At 39.9% G+C, this 23,991-nt stretch overlaps 1 protein-coding gene across 2 annotated transcripts in view; it reads right to left on the bottom strand.

Moving 5' to 3' along the window:
- Positions 1-23,991, bottom strand: part of ERICH3 (glutamate rich 3) — a 105,304-nt gene that overhangs the window by 70,177 nt on the left and 11,136 nt on the right. For both annotated transcript variants that reach the window (XM_045584465.1, XM_045584464.1), the window contains exons 2-4: positions 11,417-11,510; positions 6,479-6,604; positions 1,352-1,423 (exon numbers count right to left, since the gene is read on the bottom strand). In XM_045584465.1, the coding sequence (XP_045440421.1) occupies positions 1,352-1,423; positions 6,479-6,604; positions 11,417-11,510 (292 nt within the window). The remainder of the gene's footprint in view (positions 1-1,351; positions 1,424-6,478; positions 6,605-11,416; positions 11,511-23,991) is intronic.

Below are 23,991 nucleotides of genomic sequence, written 5' to 3'. Positions count from 1 at the left end.
CAATGGTTCTCTCATCATTGATGTTTCTACCTCTCTCTCCCCCTTCTTCTCTAAAATCAATTTAAAAAAAAATCTATATTTCAAATTATTACATAATACGCTAAGAAAACATTGTTTCCATGTTACATAAAAGAAGCCAAAACATACTAGTAGGTCTTTCACTAAGTGCAGCTGTAAAGTGAAAATTGTTACAAGTGAAAAGCATACAAGGAGGAACGGGAGTGTCTATCACAAATCTTCCAATGCTGTAGGCTCACTGGGTGAGAGTGGATCACACACCTCTTCAGGCAGCACCAGTCACTCTTTATTTCCAGTGACCATTTCTCTCCATCAACAGGTCAGCAGTAAATTATAGAATCTATAACTCAGTCCTTGATATAGGACAGATTTGGCAAAGTTGAATTAATCACAAATCTCTACACCCTAACGCTTCTGATCTTGAAAAACTGACCTGTCTTCTGTTATTTAACAACAGTTTTGTAACAAGATTATCTTTTGGCCATGATAAAATAGAAAGGTTTGAGTCTATCAGGCAAGAGGGAAACATTACTATCTTAGATAGCAAGTCACTCTACAGAGGCTTTACAAATATTCATCAGTTTGTGAAATGTCTTAGGCCTCACATTTGTAATACAACACAGAAAATGAAGAACAACATGTAAGTTTGAATGGCTCAAGAAATTGAGTAAAACTGCTAACCTACATTGAAACCTTTCAAACATGCCTAATTGAATATCTGGTCTCTTGGTTCAAATTTATATATTTCCTAAGTTTACTTCAAAGAAGAATATAAAATACAAGAATAGAAAACAAACAGGAAATTTTGAAATACTTTATACAAAATATCTAAATCTTATGCTCTTGTTTTCTAAGGTAGATTTTTCCTACCAGGTATTCTCTAGGGTCACATTTGCATAAAAATGTGCCATTGAATAATTCTTAGAATGCCCTGTATTCAATACATCAAAAACATTTCCATTTATTTTTACCTTCTTAAGACAAAAAACCAACAACAAACCAACAACAACAAAAAAATCCTTAGGCCTCTATCACATGTCAGCCAAGAAAATACAAAAACTTAATTCCAGGTCTGAAAATAATGTTTTCAAGTTTTTCTTTGAAAGTTCTCAAATTTTCTTTGTGCTTCATAAAACATTTTGCACGGGCAGCTCCTATTTTGTCATGATCTTTTGTAATAATGGTGGCCAATATTTAGGCTTGGAGAAACCATCATTTGACCTCAGCTATAAGTTATCCCAAAGTGCCCCAAGAAACTTGAATAATAGCATCATTGGCTTCCAAAATCGTAAAATAATATTATGAGATGAAAGAGAGTTATGTGACTTCTTACCTTAAATCTCTGAATTCGCTCCTTTCTGGCTAAGGTCTCCAGTTTCTTTTTAATTTCAAGCTGATGGTAACGCTAAGCATACAGGAAAAATGGAGTGGAGATTCATATCAATTACAGCAACAATTTTTTTTAAAGGAAAATAAGCCTACCAGCTAACTGAGTCTCAATTACCCCTCCTGTCATTGAGATGGAGAAGAATCACCTGCTTTAGTGTACAAGTGGGAATATATATTGGTACAACTCTTTAGAAAGCCAATATCATATATCTCAGAAAGCCAATATAATATACCTCAGATAGGTAAAAGTGTCCCTTCCTTTTACCAATAAATTTCACTTTTAAAACGTAGGAGGAAATCTGGATTTTTTTTAATGTACATATAATACTATCTAAATGGCCCAAAGATACTGTATAAAAGGTTTTTGTTGCCTGGCCAGCATGGCTCAATGGTTGAGCACCGACCTATGAACTAGGAGGTTGAGGTTTAATTTCCTGTCAGGGCACATGCCCAGATTGCAGGCTGGATCCGCATTGTGGGTTGTTCAGGAGGCAACAGATCAATAATTCTTTCTCATCCTTGATGATTCTATCTTCCTCTCCCTTTCCCTTCCTCTCTGAAATCAATAAAAATATATTTGAATATATATATATATTCATATATATATATATATATGAAAAGGCTTTTGTTTTGGTTGTTAGTAGTATTGATCTCTTCAAAGCAAAAATTCAAAAGCACTATTAACTTTAAAGAGAATAGTTAAGCCGAAACCAGTTTGGCTCAGTGGTAGAGCGTCGTCTACGGACTGAAGGTCCCAGGTTCGATTCTAGTCAAGGTCATGTACCTTGGTTGCGGGAACATCCCCGGTAGGGGGTGTGCAAGAGGCAGCTGGTCGATGTTTCTCTTTCATCGACGTTTCTAGCTCTCTATCTCTCTCCCTTCCTCTCTGTGAAAAATCAATAAAATATATTTAAAAAATGAAAATTAAATAAAAAAATAAAGAGAATGGTTAAGTTTTTGGCATATCCATAGAATAGAATAGAATCATTAAAATTAAGTTACAAATATTTTGTTTTTAAAAAATGGAAAATATATGTCATACACAAAGAAAGGAAGATACAGAATTGCACAGAATTGCAATTTAATTTATCAAGTTCATATTATTTGCCTGTCCCCATGCTTGGGGGGGAGGGGGCATTTTTTGTACATCATCTCTTCCTGAACAACTCTAATTGCTAAGCAGTCTTATTTTATAAAAGAAGGCTGAGGACCATGAATTTTTCCTCAAATCACACAGTGGTTGAATTTTTAGTTGTTGTTGGGTTTTTGTTTTATTTTGTTATTGGTTTTTATTTTCCACAAAACCATGGTCTTCTCAAAAATATCATGCTTTTATTAATGTATAAATATGAATAGAGACTAAAAGAGAAGCAATTGTCTCAGAGGAGGTGTTAATGTGGTTATTTTCCTTTTTCATACTTTCTTATGTTTTCCAATTTTTCTATAATATGTTAGTCATGTAATCTGTGTATAATTTGAGTTGAAATTATTCATACACATCTGAGAGCACTGTGAAGTGTTTTTCCTGTTCTTGAGCCCCTCCGGCTGCCCTGAGACTGTGCAGACTCAGTCATTCCCTACCTCAGCATCACACTTCCCTTTTCAATCTCCCCTTCTGTTCTCTCTCCCACTTCTCACCAAACTTGATTAGATTCTATGTCAACCACTTTCCATCTTCCATTTATTCCCAATCACCAAAGTCTCCCACTCCCACAACCCCTCATCACCACCACCCCTGGACCTGCTTTTATCAGGGCCACCACTGTCTTTGTCCTCTGGGTCAAAACTGAATTTCTCGTGTCCCAGTACCCATCTTACATAACCATTCTGACACTTGTGAGACTCTCCTGGCTCGCAGGCATGTTTTTCACCACTGGAAGGTTCGTTTCCAGCCTGTGTTGTTGTTGTTCTTGATCTCCTGCAATGCACACACCCCCACCCCCTGCCAAGCTAGAAACCTCATTATTTCTCTGGACTCCTTCTTCACCCCTCCTCACTCAGCCAGTGTCTGTCTTCCTCCCTCTTCCCTGTCTCTGCAGACAGCTGCATCTCCCCAGTGTTTCAGCTCCTGCTGTTAGCTCACACCCTTTGGCAACAGCTTCCTAATTGACCTCCCACCTCCAATCTTTTCCAGCTCATTAATCCATCTCCCACATTTTTAGCAACATCATCTTTCTAAAACAGCTCTGCTCATTTGTTTCAGTCTTCTGCTAAAAAATGTTTCATCGCCTCATCACCTATACTCCAAACCTAGGCTTTTGTTTTGGTTGTTAGTAGTATTGATCTCTTCAAAGCAAAAATTTAAAAGAACTGGAATTGAAGGCTCTCCAGAAACTGGGCCCCAGCTTATTGGAGAGTGTCTCTTCCTTCCATCCGTTCAACCAACCCACTGTGCAGTCTGGCCTCAGTGAGCTTTCCTTCCCATCCGCAATGTCCTGTCATATCTCTGTAACCTCACTCCCTGAAATGCCTTTTTCATGGTTTCATGTGAGGGCTCATTGTTTTCAAGGTCCAGTTCAAATAGCAGGATCTCTGTGCAGCTTCCTCTGATTCTCACAGAGGGAAGCCACCAATCCCTACTTTCCTGAGCTCAGTCTGCCCATTCCTTTCTTCTGGAATTTTATCACTTTCTACAGTGTGTTGTGTGTTTTGTTTTGTTTTTTAATTATATCTTGCAGCTATACATCACATAGCCTCATAATGATACATAGGTGAGCCTGATACATATTAATGTTTGTTGCATGAATGAATACATGAATATTAACAGAACTAATTAGTAATAGCATCAGCCTAAACTAAATGTGGCAATTTAGAGAGAAATAGTCTATTTGTTAATAAATTTATATATTATATTTTGTAATTATATATTATACTAGAGGCCTGGTGCATGAAATTTGTGCAGGGGGGGGTGTCCTTCAGCCCAGCCTGTATGCTCTCCAATCCAGGACTGCCGGCTCCCAACTGCTTGCCTGCCTGTCTTCCTGATTGTCCCTAACTGCTTCTGCCTGCCAGCCTGATTGATGCCTAACTGCCCTCCCCTGCCAGACTATTTGCCCCTAACTTCCCTCCCCTGCAAGCTTGATTACCCTCAAATGCCCTCCCTTGCAAGCTTGGTCCCTTCCAACTGCCCTCCCCTGCTGGCCTAATCGCCCACAACTGCCCTCCCTTGCAGGCCTGGTCACCTTAACTTTCCTCCCCTGCAGGCTTGATGGCCCCCAAATGCCCTCCCTTGCAGGCCTGGTCCCTCCCAACTGCCCTCCCCTGCTGGCCATCTTGTAGCAGCCATCTTGTGTCCACATAGGGGCAGCCATCTTGTGTGTTGGAGTGATGGTCAATTTGTATATTACTTTTTTATTAGATAGGACTAGAGGCCTAGTGCACAAAATCCATGTATTGGGGGAGGGGGTGGGCGGAGGAGGTCCAATCTGCACCTTCTCCAATTTGGGACCCCTTGGGGAATGTCCATCTGCCGGTTTAGGCCCAATCTCTAAACTGGCAGTCGGACATCCCTCTAACAATCCTGGACCACTGGCTCCTAATTGTTCACCTGCATGCCTGGTTGCCCCTAACTGCCTCCCCTGCCAGCCTGGTTGCCCCTCACTGCCCCCCCCCCCCTTACAAGCCTAATCGCCTCCAACTGTCCCTGCTGCTGGCCTGGTCACTCCCAGCTGCACCACCCCCACCAGCCTGGTCGCCCCTAACTGCCCACCAGATGGTCACCTCCTACTGCCCCTCTTTCTGGCCTGGTTGCCCCCAACTGCCTCCCCCCAACCACCACCACCATCCTGGTTGCTCCACGCAGCCTGCTTGTCGAGTTGTTTGGTTGTCCCTCACTAACCCCTGGCTGGCCTGGTCATAGACAGCCATCTTGTGAGGGTGTGAGGGTTAATTTGAGTACTACCTCTTTATTATATATGATATTACATTTTTACCATTTATTTCAGATATTTTTTCCAAACTTTAAGAATACACAAAGATGCTTAAATAATAGCATATTTGCCAGTTATAATGTGCCAGTTATATGAAAGTTTGGAAAACCTCCAGGATCAAGACTAATATAGAACTTTGTGCCTACTGATTAAATTTGAAACTAGGTATAGGTTGATTTTACACTTTATTTTTTTAACATTAGTTATAGAATTGCAACTAATACTTTCATAAGCAAGTGGATTTAGGGACCATAAACAGTGATTCTACATAATTAATGCACATGATATAAACACAAAATGGATTCCTAAATTAACAGATCACATACATCTTAACTAAACACAACACTTGCTCAATATAATGGTAGCATAATTTTCAGTGGCACTAAACTTAGTAGTGGTTTACTGATGATTCTACAGTTGTTCATGAATGTTTACTGCGCCCACAGGTCAATGGTTTTATGAGCCAAGTTTTCTGATTTATTGCTCTATGTTCAAGCCAAGAAGTGACATGCTTTTTCACAGAGATTAAAATGGTATTGATGCTTGAAACTACAAATTTCATGGTGCAAGGCTAAAATAATTTATCAAGTTAGCTAGATATCCTACTAAAAATGCCATGTCAGATTAAAAAGAAATGTTGTTGATTGTAAGTCCATGCTGACCAATGTGGCCTAAAGTAGGAGGGAGAGCAGATGTTTCAATGCCTATTCCTTGAAATTTAGCATACGGCTGAGCTTCGGAGCCTTAAAAAAATAACAAATCTGAAATAATTCATGGCAGTGGAATTACTGATATTTAAACAGATGTCACTTTTTTTTTAGCGAGTGGAAATTGAGGTACAGATGGTGAGGGTGGTTTTGTTTTAGAGTAGCCATTATGGATTAGAAATCTACATTTGTTAAATTAAATATCACAAAGTATATAATAGCGTCCATATTTTTCTCCAACTGAGATGGAGAAGAGCTTACTTTAGTCTGTTGGCTCCTTGCCCCCTAGAGAGATATAGAGCATTTCTCAGGTCACCTTATTCCATTCGTTTTTAATGAAATACAAGAAGAATGTCTCTGCCTCGGGATACAGAAGTATTATTAATTATCATATTAGAAAATATCAGTTATAAAGAAAAGCGTAAATACTTGTACCTCCATATCAAGGACCTTATGAAAAATAGCCTGGGCTAAGCACTCCCGGATATATTTTTGGTGATCCCTCTTCATGATATTTAGTCTGTATTCTTTTTCAGACAGTATTCTTCCATTTCTTGTGATCTGTCATGAATAAATAAGACACACATAGAACTACAAAGCAGAAAATGTACTGTTAGTCACCAAACAGGGAGAGATAGAGAGGCAGTGTTTCCTAAGCCTAAAGGAGTACACTATTGTGGTTGATAAACTTTCACGTTTAATAAATATTTCATAAGGCAAAAAAAAGAGAAAGGCAGTCCTATATACCCGTCACCATGAAAACACACACAGATGGTGCACTTGTTGTTTAAAGCAAGGTTTTCATTAGAGTAGCAATTTTCCCTTGATGGAACCCAGGTGTTCTTTTCATTTCTTTTTTTTTTTTTTTTTTTTTGCACACATTGGGGAGGAAGTGGCAGGGTGCTACCATGATACAATGAATAGGAGCGGTGATCACAGGACTGATGATCTCATAGGAAATTTGCTTTGAAAGGCAGAACAGGTAAACTACAGAGGCTCTCATCACTTTGTTTTTAAAATAATTGGCTTCATTACTTTGTCTTCACTCTGCTTTTTCGTCTTCCACTCTCCAGCCCAGAATGTAATAGAATTTGTTGTGATTCGGATTTTTTTTTTTTTTTTTTTTTTAGAGTATGGAGTACTGCAGATATAAAGTTATTCCAGATTGGTATCTATTGGCACCATTGCAAGTCCCAGAAATGGTAGTTTGTGTTTTTTGTTTGTTTTGTTTTTTTAAAAAAATATATTTTATTGATTTTTCACAGAGAGGAAGAGAGAGGGATATAGAGTTAGAAACATCGATGAGAGAGAAACATCGATCAGCTGCCTCTTGCACACCCCCTACTGGGATGTGCCTGCAACCAAGGTACATGACCTTGACTAGAATCGAACCTGGGATCCTTCAGTCCACAGGCCAATGCTCTATTCACTGAGTCAAACCGGTTTTTGGAGGTAGTTTCTGTGTTGTTTTTTTTTTTTGTTTTTTTTTTTGTTTTAAAGGTAAAGAAACTTGTTTTAATCTGCACAAACTTTTTGTTTTCAGACAATAAAATGAGGTGTCAGTGGAGAAATTACTAATCAGCATAATTTTGAAAATGTGAGCGATTAGATAAGCTCTACATGCCAAAATTGTACTAATGTTTTCCTTCTCCTGTCTCTCTAAACCCCTATTTTGTGTTTTTTTTTCTATTTTTTTTATTAAATTATTATCTGTGTTCATATTTTACCATTACCCCCCTCCCATACATACCCTCCCTCCCCAGAGTTTTGTGTCCATTGGTTGTACTTATATGCATGTATACAAGTCCTTTGGTTGAGCTCTTATCTCCCCCAGATCTCCTTACCCTCCCTGCTGTAATTTGACAGACTGCTTGTTTGTTTACTGTCTCTATATCTATCTTTTGGTTCATCAGTTTATAATGTTCTTTATTATCCATAAATGAGTGAGGTCATGTGGTGTTTCTCTTTCATTGACTGGCTTATTTCACTCAGCAAGATGTTCTCCAATTCCATCCAGATTGCTGCAAATGATGAGAATTCCTTCTTTTTTATGGCAGCATAGTATTCCATTGTGCAGATATAGCATAGTTTTTTTATCTAATCATCTGCTGACGGGCACCTAGGCTGTTTCCAAATCCTAGCTATTGTAGATTATGCTGCTATGAACATAGGGGTGCAAATATCCTTTCTGATTAGTGTTTCTAGTTTCTTGAGATATAATCCTAGGAGTGGGATTACTGGGTCAAATGGGAGTTCCATTTTCAGTTTTTTGAGGAAACTCCCAGAGAAAAAGGAACCCTTGTGTACTGCTGGTGGGAATGCAGACTGGTGCAACCACTGTGGAGAACAGTATGGAGTTTCTGTTTTTTATTTACAGTTGACCCTTGAGCAACACAGGGTTTGGGGGTCCCCACCCTCACATAGTCAAAAATCTGCATGTAACTTTTGAACCCTCAAAAATATATTTGTCCTTCAGTATCTAAGGGGAATTGGTTCCAGAAACCCTGATAATACCAAAATCTGGGGATGTTCAAGTTCTTTATGTAAAATGCAGTATATGAATGCATATAGTCAGCCTTCAGCATCCATAGATCAAAAACAATACAGGAACTTATTGAAAAAATCCACATGTAAGAGGACCCCTGCAGCTCAAACTGTGTTACGTGTTATTCAAGGGTCAACTATACTTGTTTTTTCTTTTATTTTAATCCTTCCTATGGCAACATTTTTTAAATTATTTTTTTATCTTTCTGTATGTTCTCTAAAGGTTGTTATTTTTTTTCTGGATTGTTTATCTTCTTCCTTTCCACTTGATTAAGGCTGCTCTTCTTTTCAGGTCTAATGTGCGCCCACGTTTCTCAATTTTGATAACTGTAGGGTTTTTTGTTTGTTTGTTTGTTTGTTTGTTTTTTAGCAATGTTGTTATAACATATTGGAGTGCTGTGATTAAGTTGTGTTACAAGTGACTGACTACTGATAATCTTTTTTTATGAATGCATTTTCCAATGAAAGAAAGGTGTGTGGCTATAGAAAGTACACTTGGGAATACAGTCACAGTCTTTGAAATGTGCTGTCCACAGGATATCATGTCATGTGCTCCCATTGGAAAAATAGGTTGAGAACGTGCTGCACCGCCTCTTCCCCTGCAGTTAACATGTGTTCTTGTTATCTTTCCCCCTGGAATTGTCTTATCTCTCCAACTAGACTGGAAGTTCCTACAGGGAAAATGCTCTTAAACTTGAACCTGTCTCAGATTACATAGAAGACAATTGAAAAAACAGATTAGAAATTTTGATGGGGATTACATTTGATCTGTATATTGCTTTGGGTAATGTGGCCATTTTAATTTGGTACACCCACAGTGGAAAAAGAGTATGGAAGTTCCTCAAAAATTAAGACTGGTGTTATCATATCAACAATCCCTCTTCTGGGTATTTGCCTAAAACATTTGAAAACATGTGTTCACAAAGATACATGCACTCCTATGTTCATTGCAGCATTATTTATCATGCCTAAGACATGGAAACAACCAAAGTGTCCTTCAATAGATAATTGGTATAGAGAAGATATGGTACATATATACAATGGAATACTACTCAGTCATAAGAAAATATGAAATATTGCCACTTGTGACAACCTGGATGGATCTTGAGAATGTTATGCTAAGTGAAATAGTCAGCCGGGACCAGTTTGGCTCAATGGATAGAGCGTCGGCTTGGGGACTGAAGGGTCCCGGGTTCGATTCAGGTCAAGGGCATGTACCTTGGTTGCGGGCATATCCCCAGTGGGGGGGTGTACAAGAGGCAGCTGATTGATGACTCTCTCTCATCGATGTTTCTAACTCTCTATCTCTCTCCCTTCCTCTCTGTACAAAATCAATAAAATATATTTAGGGAAAAAAAAGAAATAGTCAGATGGAAAAAGTCACGAACCATATGATTTCACTCCTATGAAGGATATAAAACTGAAAGCAACAAATGAACAAACAAGAAAAGCAAACAAACACTCATAGACACAGACAACAGTATGGTGGTTACCAGAAGGAAAGTGGGGTGAGGGCAGATAGAAAAGGATAAATAAATGGCGATAGGAAACTTGACTTTGGGTAGTGAACACACAATTCACATGATGGATTATAGAATTGTACACTTGAAACCTACATAACTTTATTAACCAATGTCACCCCCAATAAATTTAATTTTAAAAAACTAATTGATTGGCCTCACTCCATTAACTTTTGACTCAATTGGTCTGGGGTGGGGCTCTAAAATTTGCATTTTCTAACAAGTTCCCAGGTGGTTGCTGAGTCAGGGACTATATTTGAAAGACTACTCTGGAGAAAGAGCTGTACCTTACTTGAGCTGTCATGCACATAAGTGCTTGTTAATGATGTCTCGATAAGTAAATACCAAGTCCTTCCTGTTTACACATAAAGCTCACATATTGTTATCCAAAGAAGTAATGTTAATAGTAACCACAATAGTTACAACCATTTATTACACAACAATCCTGAGGACTGAGTATCATCATCTTTATTTAATAATTGAGAAAGCTGGAACTGACAGGGTTAAGTGATTTGCTAAAGTCTATGTCTTGTAAATGACAGCCAACTTCCAGCCAGATCTGTCTGATAACAAAGCCACAGGAGGCACAAAGCAAGCTCTCTGGGACCTCCCAGCCAGAGTGCTAAGCACACAAACAATTAGAACCGCAATGCATATGCTTTCAATAGCATAGCAACAATAGTTAAGGAAAACCACTGTGTTTTAAGAAGGTAAACTGCAAAACTCTTTAGTTATCCTTTCTATACCCACACCCACTTCTTTCCATGGAAACCTATAGCACTTTTTAATGGCTTTACAGTACATTTAGAGAAATAGGATTTTTTTGTTTGTTTGTTTTGGAAATGATAGTTTTGGAGCTAGCAAAATATATTAATGTGTCAATAAACCACCTTAGAAAAATGAAACTGTTTTTAAAGATTCTGTGAAGATTGAAAACAATGCACTTTTTTCCAAAGACAGTCAAGTCCTCTCTACCCTTAATCCTTAACAGTTCTTGGCCCATAGACTGTAGTCCATAAGTGTGTTAAATAAATGAATGAATAGACAAAGAAGTGAAATATGCTGTGGAAAACTCAGGGGTTTTCCTCAGTAATTTATAAGTTCTCTTAGCAGTCTTTGTGACCTCCTTTCCTATCTTTTGAAAAACAACCTCAACAAGTTAAATCAGAGCTTTGCAAAGGAAGCAATTCTTCTGAAATGGGGGTCAGGGGAGATGTCCCTAATTAGTTCAAAGAGAAAAACAGGAAAGGGAGAGAATTGTTGAACTTAATGAAACAAAAGGGCAGGAAGAGCGGAAACCAAATCTTACCAGCCCTGATCTTAAGAGATGCCGCCTTATCCTTGTATTGTTAAAATATCCCACCAGGTGTTTGTCGGTAAGGCTATTATATGCTGCAAGTAATCTGAAACAGAAAAAAATGAAACCATTAATCTTTTACGAAATGCTGCTTGATAACCAAGGCACTTCTTGACTTTCTCATTCCCAAACTGTGCATATTCTCACTCAGCCAGCCAGCCATCCACGTGTGCACTTAATAAACTGGTACTATTGAGCACCTACTGTTTTCTAGGTTTTATGACAAGAACTGGGAGAGAGTCCTGATGTTTATCCTAAAGACAAGTATGAAAATCAGACATGAACAATTAGATTGGTATAAACACTCCAACAACAGAAATATGTTAAAAAGTCACAGGGACACAGAGCACCAACTCCAGTTGTCAGGGATGTCCTCAAGGAGGAAGCCTAGTGGAGAAGACAGGGTCCTTCAGAGGATGCTTCATTCTCCTGTTATACCCTAAACCCTAACTCACACTTACCTGCACTTCCTCAACATGTCCTCTCCTGTCTTCTGGACCCAGTGCACAGTCCCGCCCCTACAAAGGGCTTCCCCTCACCTGTTGGCTAGTGGCCATCACCTGTGATGCACAAGCATCTGTTCTCCCAGGAACGGTTCCTGACACACACAGGGTGTGCTACCCTACCTTCCTCTCCACTCCCCTAGACCCCTGAGTTGCATTACCCATCACACAGTAAGTTATTGTTTATTTCTTAGTCTCTTCTGCTAGGTTTCAAGGCCAGGAGGGTGTGTTATTCTTGGTTATTCCTGTGGGTGTTATTTACTGTGTACTTAATAATGATGTGCTCAATAAATGAAGGCAAAATTTTGTGTGGGACTTATTCTTACTACTATAAATTTCTATCTAAGTTTAAGCTCAGCAGTTTAAACTTAATTGCTTCATATATTTCCAGACAATTTCATTAATTCCAGAACCTGCCAAAAAATTATTGATCATTTTTTAATTTTAGAGTCTTACATGTTAAGAGTTAAAAGAGGACAAACTGGCTCCTTGATTCCATGCTCTACTTCAGTAGATGGTCAACTTAAGACTGTAAGGAAAAGTTTGAAGCTATTTTTTTTTCCTAAATTTTAACCTATATTTTATTAAATATTACTACCTAACAAAAGCACACACACACACACACACACACACACACACACACACATATATATATATATATATACACACATACACACACACACACACACAGAGGTATATACACATGTATGCAGATATATGCATCTATATATACATACATATATGAAAATGAGTAGATGTGTGTGTGTGTGTGTGTGTGTGTGTGTATACCAAGACAGACAGAGATAGGCAGAGAAAGGGAGAACACAAGCCTAAATACAGCCAAACCTAAAGCTGTCTTTAAATTATATATATATATATATATATATATATATATATATATATATCCTATTACCTGTAAGAGAGATTAAGAATTTGTACATTTTCCAAGCAGCTGATCCTTAAGTTATTCCAATACCGGAACAGGGACTCATATAGAGAGTTGAGGAGATGTCATTAGCAACCCTTTTATTTAGCTGTTTGCCCTGCCTTAATTACATGGAGATGGTGCTGTGACCTTTCCTATCTCTTTAGTGCTCATCTGGGGAAAGTCCCATGCTGCCAAATGGTGAGGAGATTTTAATTTTGTGCACAAAGGAGACCGAAAGACAGTTACAAAGCCCAGAAGCCAAGGTGCCACGTGAGGGTTGCAGACATAGGAACAGGTGTGGAAGCCATTATTTCGCTGGGTTTATGTAAAAAGACAACCCAGGGGCTTCGGTAAAGCATATACAAAACGAGCGCCGATAAGGCTTTGAAACCATCTTTTAAATGAACTGTCTTGGTCTCCTATAGTTCATCAAAGGTTTCCTGTCTCCAAAAGGTCAGCATCGTAGCCCTTACCCTTTCCAAGTCTCAGAATATCTCTTCAGCAGCTCATTTCAGAAAGGTGAGCAGGTGTCTCTCAGTCCTAACAATCACGATTCCACAGGTCACAGATTCTTCAGATAAATCATTAGGCTGATATCACGTACAGCCTTTTGTCTGCTTTCTCAGCTCCAGGTGTGGGTGTGTGGGTGTGTGGGTGTGTGTGTGTGTATGTGTGTGTGTGTGTTTCTTTTAATAGATGGTTCTGGAATAGCTGTGAGTGCTAAAACCCTGATTAAATAAAGTAGTGCCGAAAAGATGGGATAACCTGCACTTGAATTTCCCTACTGACTGAGAAAATATGCTCTTCTTTTAAACCTCCCTTTGTAACTTTTTAAAAGAGTTAGGTGCTAATAAAAGTGCTTAGCCAGCTTTGCCACCCACCTCATTTCAATTCTGCTCTCTCAGGCTCTTACTAAATAAATATGTATGCATAGTGCCCCTCTACTCTTACAGGTCAAATGGATCCAGTTCAACTGAACGCTTGACACACACCTGCTTTCATACCTTTCCCTGTTTAGGAACGATTAAGGGTTCAGGTTGGGATATCATTTGCAAAGCAACTCTTTCCATGACTATCATCACAGGATTCGAGGAATAACTTAACTAGATCTACCTATGCATCATTCCTTTATCATACAATGCCTGAATTATTATTTTTTTTTTTAATATTTCTATTGATTTCAGAGAGAAAGGGAAGGAGAGAGAGATAGAAACATCAACGATGAGAGAGAATCATCAATTGGCTGATTCCTGCATATCTCCTACTAGGGATCGAGCTTGCAACCCAGGCTTATGCCCTGACTGGGAATCAAACCATGACCTCCTGGTTCATACGTCGATGCTCAATCACTAAGCCATGCTGGCAGGGCAATGCCTGAATTATTTTTAACTGTAACTTTAAATGAATGAATTGTTTAATAAGAAGAGTGAGTTATATTCAGATTTAGTAAAACGGTTGTTACAGACTGTTTGTCCTCGCTCCCCCACCCCCAAATTTATATGTCAAAATTCTAACCATAGTGTGGTGGTATTAGGAGGTGGGGCCTTTGGGATATGATTAGGTCTTGAGATCAGAGAGCCTTGTGACTGGGATTATTGCCCTTTTCAACGAGACCCTATAGAGCCCCCTTGTTCCTTCCACCATGAGAAATGGCCATCAAGAAAAAGGCTATCTATGAACCAGTTGGTGGGTCCTCACCAGACACCGAGTCTTTTGGCACCTTAACCTTAAATTTGCCAGCTGCTAGAACTGTGAGAAACAGGTTGGTTAGGCCACCCAGTCTATGGCATACTGTTATAGCAGCCGAGACAGAGTAGGACAGTAGTCCACACAAACATTTCCACCATGTCCATGTAAATGTCATGCTTGTCCTGACCCTCAAACCTCCTTCACAGGCGATGGTAGTACTTCACAGTACCTGGTTTGCCTCACCCTTTCCAGTTGCTCTGCTTCGTGTGTCCGGGTCCAGGCTTGAAGCTTCCCTTGCTTTTATTCAGTGTCAAGAGCTTCCCTGGCCCAGTCACAAACTTAGAGCTGCTTCTGCCTTTGTCCTCTCCATTTACTGCCACCGTTTCTGACATTCCTCCCACCCTCTACTCTTTTTTCTTTCTTGCCCTCAGTGGACCCCTGAAGTCACCTCTCCCTGGGCTTGGTGATTGTGCTGCTCCTAGGGCTCTCCATTTCCTCTCTAAGTCACTTTCGAATCTATTGTCAAAGCTGGACTTCTTGGTCACCCTGCCTCAGTCCTGCGATCCTCTCTTGCTCCCCTCCCTAGGATCAAGGGCTGTGTGGTTACTCAAAGGCCATGCTATTCACACCAAGTCCCACAGCGGACTGGCCAGACCAGTATAACTGGTCAATAGGATGGACAAGATTGTTTACTCACCCCCTCCCTCTCACCTCCACCCCTTACTCCCCTACCCCCCTCACCATTATCCCCAAACCCCCCACCCCCCACTTCCACCCTCGTTTGCTGGATGGAGAATGACCCACTTTCTGGCTCAATGCCTAGAGAATAGTCCTCCCAGAAACAAATGCACACCCACCCGCTGTGGTGCCTGAGGGTTAGAGTTGGTGCTGAGTCACTGGGGGTGCTGCCTTCCCAGCTGCAGCCTATCAATGCTCAGTCCTGAAAACCCTGCCCCCCACCATGTTGAATGTCTAAATGGGGCTCTGAAGTAATGAAGTCAAGATTCCTATCAGACCCTCCATCTGCCCGCACAGAGAGCATCTATCCCATAAAAGCCCCAGCGACTAGGGGAGGCACTGCAATATTACTCATCAAACGTTTTTGAGTACCATTTTCATGGCTTGGGATGAGGCACAGGACTGCGAGACAGCACAGATTCTTCAATAAAAACCCCAGTCCACTAGGGAGGTATGCATGTGCAGACAGAGAGAGTATGTGTGCACTTGATTTCTTCCTGTGTTATAGGCCAATTCATTCATAGATGGTTACTGAGAGTGTGAGTGTCCCAATACCAGTCCCCATCCCACTCTGCATATCACAAACCACTTTCCCACACAAACTCTTACTTGTTTTCTTTTAAGTCCATATCTTCTATCTTTCTAAAATGAAAAAGCTCCACAACAAGATTATTGCCTAATGTTAAATCGGTCCTAGGAAAACCTAAGGTAAGGTGTTGTGGGCACACTGATAGAGGAATTCTGCAGCTGTTCTCCCAGCACTGCCTGGCCCCACACTATATACCCTTGTGAAAGGCAAGGCCTGCAGTGTTCAGACTCCAGCTCCAGTTTGTTAACATAAAAAAGCATTAAAACCTGTAAAGAATTTTTGTGAGTTTATTTGAGCCAAACTGTGGGCCTATGCTGGGAAGCAGAACCTCAATGAATTGAGATAATGCTCAGGAGAGTGGCAGGTTGCATTTGCATTTATACATTGCAATAAAAGGAAAGGAACTTAGGTGAGTTACATGAAATCCAATGGTGATAGACTAGAGAGGTCAGAGAAAGCAAAGCAGGGAAACCCCTGGGACTGGTTAAAAAGTGTAATGATACACACATACTTAGGTGAATGCAGGAACATATCAATAACATAACATAACAATGGAGGAATCTGTGGTATATGTCCTGGAGCCCAGGCACTGTAGGTTGTGCCCTAAAAAGAAAGGGAAGTTGCAAGTTACCCAGACATTTCAAATGTATGTTATTATAGATGCAAAAAAAATAGATAGGTTCAGTTAAGGTAAAGGTTGGCCCTGTCAGTGAAAATACCAGCCTAGGATGTAACTGCCCACCATAACTGCTTTTAGTTAAAGTTTAATTTCAGACCATCCTTTGTGGTTACTTTAGGTCTCTGAGTTTGCAAGACCGCCATGCAGGCCTCCCCTGAGCTTGTCAGGTTAGCACAAGGCCCCTTTCGTCCACAAGTTCAATCCTGTCTCCACCATTTGCTGCATCTGCAATGAGAGCAACTGACTTACCCTGCCTCCACCTCGATGGTTCTACTTGCCACAAAACATCCTGCAAGTGGTTATTTATGCATTCTCTAGGAAGAGAAAGGTTTCTCTCCACTCTCTTTGCTCCGTGAGCCATCACTAGAATCACCTCCAAAAGTCCCTTTGCAAACCATATATTTGATGAGGAGTTAATATGCAAAATATATAAGAAATTCATATTGTGGAAAAATATGAATCATGAAATATTCATGGAGAAATGTTAATCTACCTAGTAAAGAGAAAAACTTTAAATGAAGTTTCTTATAAACAAAGATTAAAAAATTTATAACTTCCATTTATAAGTTGCTATAATATTAACATAAAATCAATGTACTGATTTTTTTTAAAATCATCTTACTCTTAAATATATTATACTTAGTGGCCTGGGACCCACAGGGATCAGGCCTAACCTGGCAGTCAGACATCCTGCTTGCAATCCAGGATGGCTGGCTCCTAACCAGTCACCTGCCTGCCTGCCTGATTGCCCCTAACCACTCTGTCTGCTGCCCTGCTCACCCCCAACTGCCCCCTGCCAGCCTGATCACCTCCAAACCCTCCATCCCCCAACAGCCTGATCACTCACAACTGCCTTCCCTCTTGGTCCCTAACCACCTCTACCTCAGCCCTACCACCATGGCTTTGTCCAGAAGAATGTCCGGAAGGTCTCCTGGAAGGTCTCCCTGTCTAATTAGCATATTACCCTTTTATTAGTATAGATAAAGGCTTGGTGCACGGGTAGGGGACAGCTGGTTTGCCCTGAAGGGTATCCTGGATAAGGGTGAAAGGTCCATTGGGGGGCAGGGTGGCCTGGACAAGGGGCCTGTGGTGGTTTGCAGGTCATCCACATCCCCATTAGGGACCCTCACTCCATGGGGGCCTGGCCAACCTGGGTAAAGGGCTGAGGGCCGTTTTCAGGCTGGCCAAACCCCCTTAAGAGTGGGGGTCCCTGCTGGGGTGCCTGTCCAGCCTGGGTAAGGGGCTGAGGGCTATTTGCAGGCCCCTCTCTTGGTGGCTGGCCCAGGCAAGCCAAGCCTTCCTCACTCAGGCCAGCTCCATGGCCACCACACACAGGACCCTCCTTCAGTGGCTGGCCAGGCAACCCAAGCCTCCTTCAGCAACCCCCCCCTCCCCAATGACCCAAGCCTCCTGTGTGCCCTGGCCTGCTCCATGGCTACCGCCCACAGGCCCATCTTTCAGCGGTCAGCCCAGGCAGGCGGGAAGCTTGGCTACTTCCATCGCCAGGGGCAACCCAAACCTCCTGCCCATTCTAGCTGTCTCCATGGCCACCATCTTTGTCCTGCTAATATGCATACTCACTCCTGATTGGCTGGTGGGGTATTGTGCAGTGTTGGTCAATTTACATATTTCTCTTTTATTAGTGTAGATGTATGTATTTCTACAATCTGTTTTACATTGCAGGTTCCCTTAAATTTGTTCAGAGAGAATATAAAAATCATTTTGGACATAACCAGGTTTATTTATCTTAAATTGTGACTTAGGCTGATTAATGAAGTTTGTGTACAGTTTCTATTGCTGCTGTACAAAAGGATTATATCCTAGCTGCTGAAAACACAACGTTATTGCCCCATAGTTCTGGAGGACAAAAAGTCCAAATGGGTCTCACTGGGCTGAAACCCAGGTGCCAATCAAGCTGCATTCCCTCTGGAGGCTCTAAGGAAGAATTGTTTCTCTTTCCTTTCCCACATTCCAGAGGCTATGTGATCCCTTGGTTACTGGCCCCCTTCCATTGCTAATGCCATCAATGGCAGGTCGACTTTCTCACGTGTCATCTCTCTGCGTTTGGCTCTTCTGTTTCCCTTTTCCTCATTGAAAGGCCACTGTGATTACTTCCCTCAGGTCCATCCAGACTGACCCAGAACAATCTTATTTTAAGGTCAGCTAATTAGCAAGGTTAATTTCCATCTGCAATCCTAATCCCTCTGCTATGTAAAGTAGCCTAGTCACCTGTTCTGAAGATTACAACATGGGCATATTTCAGGGACCATTATTCTATCTACCATGGATTTTTCTTATATGCCAGATGCGAGGGAGCAGAAACCCTGGGCACTCAATGCAATGGTTAGTTGGCTGTCACACACTTTTTCTAGTGATCAATCATGCCGGTGACCCCCACTTTCCAAAAAGACACTTCCCAGACAGAGAGAGACAGTTTTAAAACCACACAAAGATGTACAAAGCAAGTTAGAGCCTACCCACCTGCTGATCTAATCTCGATGTGCCAAATGTGAGCCCTAAAACCAATGTACAAGAGGTAGCCTAGGAGCATTTTATTTTTCCTCACAAGGATAAGAGTACAGAGGTAACTTACTTTATCTAATATGCAAAAAGACACATTAGTCCTTAGTATGTAGTTATATTCATGTGAAATGCTATTTATTCAGCACTTAACATGTTTCATTAAATTCACATATTATAGGAAACACTAAGCAAAAGAACATTTTGCTAGTTACACTGTGGCATGCCATTAATGGTAAGCTGCAAATTATTTTAATAATGTTAAAGTGTGAAAACAATCACCTTAGTACTGATGAAATAGGTTAGCATGCATGCTTACTACTGCATGTATATAGATATGTCTGGGGAAGAAAAAAGGCATATACAAGAATATGGCAGGGTCCCTACCATTAAGAACCTGAAAATAAGATTATAGAGAAAGATTTTATGCATAAAACAATTACAATAGAAAGCATACAAAAAGTATATTTACAAAGCACTAACAATGGTGCTTTGGAACTGGCTCATACTGGCTCCTATAAGATAATTGTTTAAATTTTCAGGAATTTTGCAAGCCATTGTTAAAATTGGTCATGATGGGAGTATTTACACCCTAGAAACTGGCAAACGTTACAAGTCAGGGCTCTATTTTTTCTTTCTGAGAAGCTAGTTTACCAGCACACTACTGACAAAATTTAAAAAGTATGTGTCAAGATATAGCTGGGGGGGAAGGGGGGAGAGAATAAGATGATTTATTACATGAATCAACGTATAAAAGTATATTTTACATACTTTTAATCCAGAAATTAATTTTTGGATACAATATTTGACCAAAGGGGCTTATGTACACATTCAACCATTTCCTGTCCCTAACAGACAGAACACAAGGACTCCTGCAGATACACTGACATTTCCCAGTGGCATTTCAATCAAAAAATGTTATGCAAGATATCTCTTTACATCGCCACAAATGGAAAATTTCAACTCACCTACCAATCTGGAAAAAAATGATTACACTGTTTTATATTTAACAGAATCAAGTGAGACTTAGGTGAATGAACCCAGTTTTATTACTAAAGATGAAAAACCCAATTGAGTGGTGCTTTGCCATTTCAGCGGTCACTAAATCTGTGATTTGTAGAGAGTGTGACTGTGTTCAAGAAGGGCTCACGCCAGTCCTCCACGGCCATGGCAGCCTTCCAGCAACGGCAGGCAGGTGACATGTTTCTGCCACAGGTACTTGTATTGGGAAGGCAAGTTAAACAAATCACAGGCTGCTGTGGCTTGATTGCCTTTATGTTGCAGTTCACAAGGAATGGAGCTCCATCCCTCAACCCAAAGACTGCTCTCATTGTCCATCAGAAAAGATTTGCAAGTACCCGCTGAATTATGGCTCTCAGAAGGAACTCATCACACTCAAGCCACCCAAACAAGCCCAAGATTTTGAATCTCAGCAAGATTCTAAGCTAGGAAGTTCATAAAATCTAAATTGAAATAAATTCCCCAAATAAAATATCTGGAAACTGCACAGAAAAATGAAGAAAAATTTAGTTTCTTAGCTTTCTATCACTAAAACTGCCTGTCTAGTATTGATGAGAAACAAAATTTATAAACTATTTGACCAGATATTTTAATTCTTAAGAGGTACAATTTCCCGTAATTAAAGGCAAATAAATCTATATCAACCATGCCTTTCCCAAAGTCAACTTGATGAAATAAAAAAGATGGGAATTACCCGAAACCAGTTTGGCTCAGTGGATAGAGCGTCAGTCTGCAAACCGAAAGGTCCCAGGTTCGATTCCAGTCAAAGGCACATGCTTTGATTGTGGGCACATCCCCAGTGGGAAGTGTGCAGGAGGCAGCTCATGGATGTTTCTCTCTCATCTATGTTTCTGGCTCTCTATATCTCTCCCTTCCTCTTTGTAAAAAATAAATTAAAAATATATTTTTTAAAAAGGATGGGAATTGAATTCAGAAGTCTTGAGGTCCAGATTCTAATTCCACCCCTTCCGGATGGATAATGCTGAAGACTTCCATCTTCTTCCCCTTACAATGATCACCATGACCTAAAATGTTGTGACTACTTCCTGAAATGACTGGTCTAAGTTTACTGGTGTGGAGATGCATTTTCTTGGAGCTACTGGGTTATAGAAATTATGTGGAAATGACCACATAAGATCTAGCCAACACCTTCAGTTTATATTCAGGAAACTGAGTTTCATCAGTAAACTCAGATCAAAGACCTCAAAAACAATGCCACAGTAATTCCCACAGAACTCCACCTATCCCTTTCTGAGGGTCCTGGTCTCACTACCTGCCATCAAAATTTATTTCCTCCATGTTTAATCACTCCCTTTAATTTCATATGAGATTCCTTCCCGTGTCCCTCCCAAAAGGTACAGTATGGAGCCATGTCCATAGCAAATACTCAGCCAATATTTGTGAATTAATTAATAAATCAATTAATGGGAAACAACATATATTGTATTAGTCCAATTCCTTGACACATATCCTTAAAAAAGATCCATGTGTAAAGATCATATCCTTTCTTCTGCTTCAGGAAATACCTGAAAACAGTCTATAACAAAAGAAACTTAAAAGCAGGCTTTAAATATTTTGTCTTTTTTAAATGCAGAATGCTTAGTATGGATGAGCATGCTGACAATGTTAGTTTTGTTTTTGTCACATAAGTGCCTTTACAGTTACTACGAAGTTTCATTAGAAGAAAAAGTTTCCATGGAGACGGGGGGGGGGGGGGGGGGGGGGGGGGACGACACACCCCAAAACAAAGCCTTTTGTGGAAACTTGAAGAAAGACCAATACAAAAGAGCAATTGACACAAGGGTCAATTATTTACCAACCCGTTATAAGAAAACTCTGCCAAGGAAAATTAGACCATGAGTCTTTGCTGTCTGCCACTTTATGAAGGGTGACTGAACTGATATCGTATAAATGATTTTATATTCCATTCTTCATTCTTTTTTATTTGCATCCAAACCAGCCAGATCTCAGCAATTATGCTAAATATTGATTTACAATTTCATCTATTCTAATGATGCAGACAGATGAGAACCATGATATTATTTTATTTATAGCCTTAATAGGATGGTTTGAAGTGACCAGTAAAAACAAAACTAATCTCCCATGGTGCCGACTGCTGGCAAGATGGTTTTGCATTGTTCACAGATGCGTCCATAGGAAAGGGAGAAGGTGGGCTCATGCGCACTAAGATAGGCCATTTCCCTATAATATGCTCTTCTTTGGATACTTGAGAATCTTGCATCTTTGAATGGAAAATAAAAACTGTGGCCACTTAAAAATGTGCATTAATAGAAAAGTAGTATCCAGATTAAGAAAGATAATAAGGCTATTTGGAGCAAAGGGGACAAAAAGAAAAGTTCTGGAAATCAATCATTTTCTTTAGAAGCATTTACTGATCACATAAATTTCTGTAGGGCACACAGTAAACACTTTTGTGAGATTCACTGTATTTTTTAATTCTCAAAACAAATCTGCAAGGTACTGTTATCCTCCCTTGTCATAGATGAGTAAACTGAGGTATAGCTCACAACTGGTTCAAGACAGATCCAGGATTCAAATCAGGGACTGTTCTGCTTTAACTACTAACTGAATTGTGTCCTGTGAAGTACAGTCAAATACCCCGGAAAGGTCAGCCTGGAGAAGGAAAGACATGTAGGGAGTCAGAAGTGGATGGTTGCCATGTGAAAGGTGCTAAGAAGGCAGGATCATCACAATGAAACTACAGGGATGGTATTTTCACTCAATAAAAGGAAATTGTTTAAAGGTCAAAGGGATGACCTGGAGTATTGTATGCCCAAAGGTCCTGGAATTGTATGGTTTTATGACAGCAATGGAGGGTTTTAAGTAGGGAAATGAGATGAGGTAACTGTTCTCTCTTTTTGACACCTGTATCCTCCTGCTGTGTCTTGAGAAGGCAGAGTATGGTAGTTAGGAGTTTGACCTCTCAAGTCCAATATCCTGAGTTTGAATCTTCACATTAAGTAGATTAGTAACCAAGGGAAAGGTACTTAACTAGGATGTACTTTATATCTTCCTCTGAAAATGGAAATGGTAGCAGTGTTACTTTAGAAAATTATTTTTAGAACATTAAATGTGTCCATACGTATAAAGCACTCAATAATTTACGCAGCACACAGTAAATACTCAAAGAATTTTAGGAAGTTATCATTGAGTATACACCTCCTTCCCAATCATCAATTTAAACCCAAACTGAAATAATTTTATGCAGGTAAAAGTAACTATTTTTTAAAGGCTTCTACCATAAGTAATTTCTTTCCATATTTAACTTTCCCCATTAGCAGAAAGCCTTCCTTGAAAAAGACAACACTTAAAATCTATTTATCCCCATTTATTCCTCAAAGATGATTAATTATTATCATCTTAGAAAGAAGTTTATGTAAATATGAGCACTATCTTTTTGAAGTCAGAAAGACAGGTTCTTTATGTACCCTTATCTAAATTAATTTTAATTCCATGAGAGTATTAACTTGGTCCTATTCACTAGGGCCTAGTATTATAGTTATACAGAACAAGATCTGGAACATATTTTTAATGTAAAAGTAAATAAAGATTGTTTTTTCTAAATCTTCAAATGCCTTTCTAGCTGTCAATATCCATTGTGAGTTAACAATTAGAAAAGTGCGGTATTTTAGAGGAGGTCTGAAAAATTTCCATGTTATTCTATGTATTCCCATATCAAGAACTGATTTAAGAAAAATTAATAAGTAGGTGTAGTTTGCCTTGCATACACCCAATCTTCCTTCCCTGTGCCTTGTCTCATGCCTAACGGACAATTCTTCTTTACATAGTAATCCTTGGTGTTGTCAGGTTCTTCCTCCTCCTCCCCTACCTTCTTCTGTT

This window comes from Pipistrellus kuhlii, unplaced genomic scaffold, assembly GCF_014108245.1.
Source record: "Pipistrellus kuhlii isolate mPipKuh1 unplaced genomic scaffold, mPipKuh1.p scaffold_m20_p_2, whole genome shotgun sequence".
Classification (NCBI taxonomy): Eukaryota; Metazoa; Chordata; class Mammalia; order Chiroptera; family Vespertilionidae; genus Pipistrellus; species Pipistrellus kuhlii.
The sequence above is the reverse complement of the archived record's forward strand: the minus strand, read 5'-3'. Positions and strand labels throughout refer to the sequence as shown.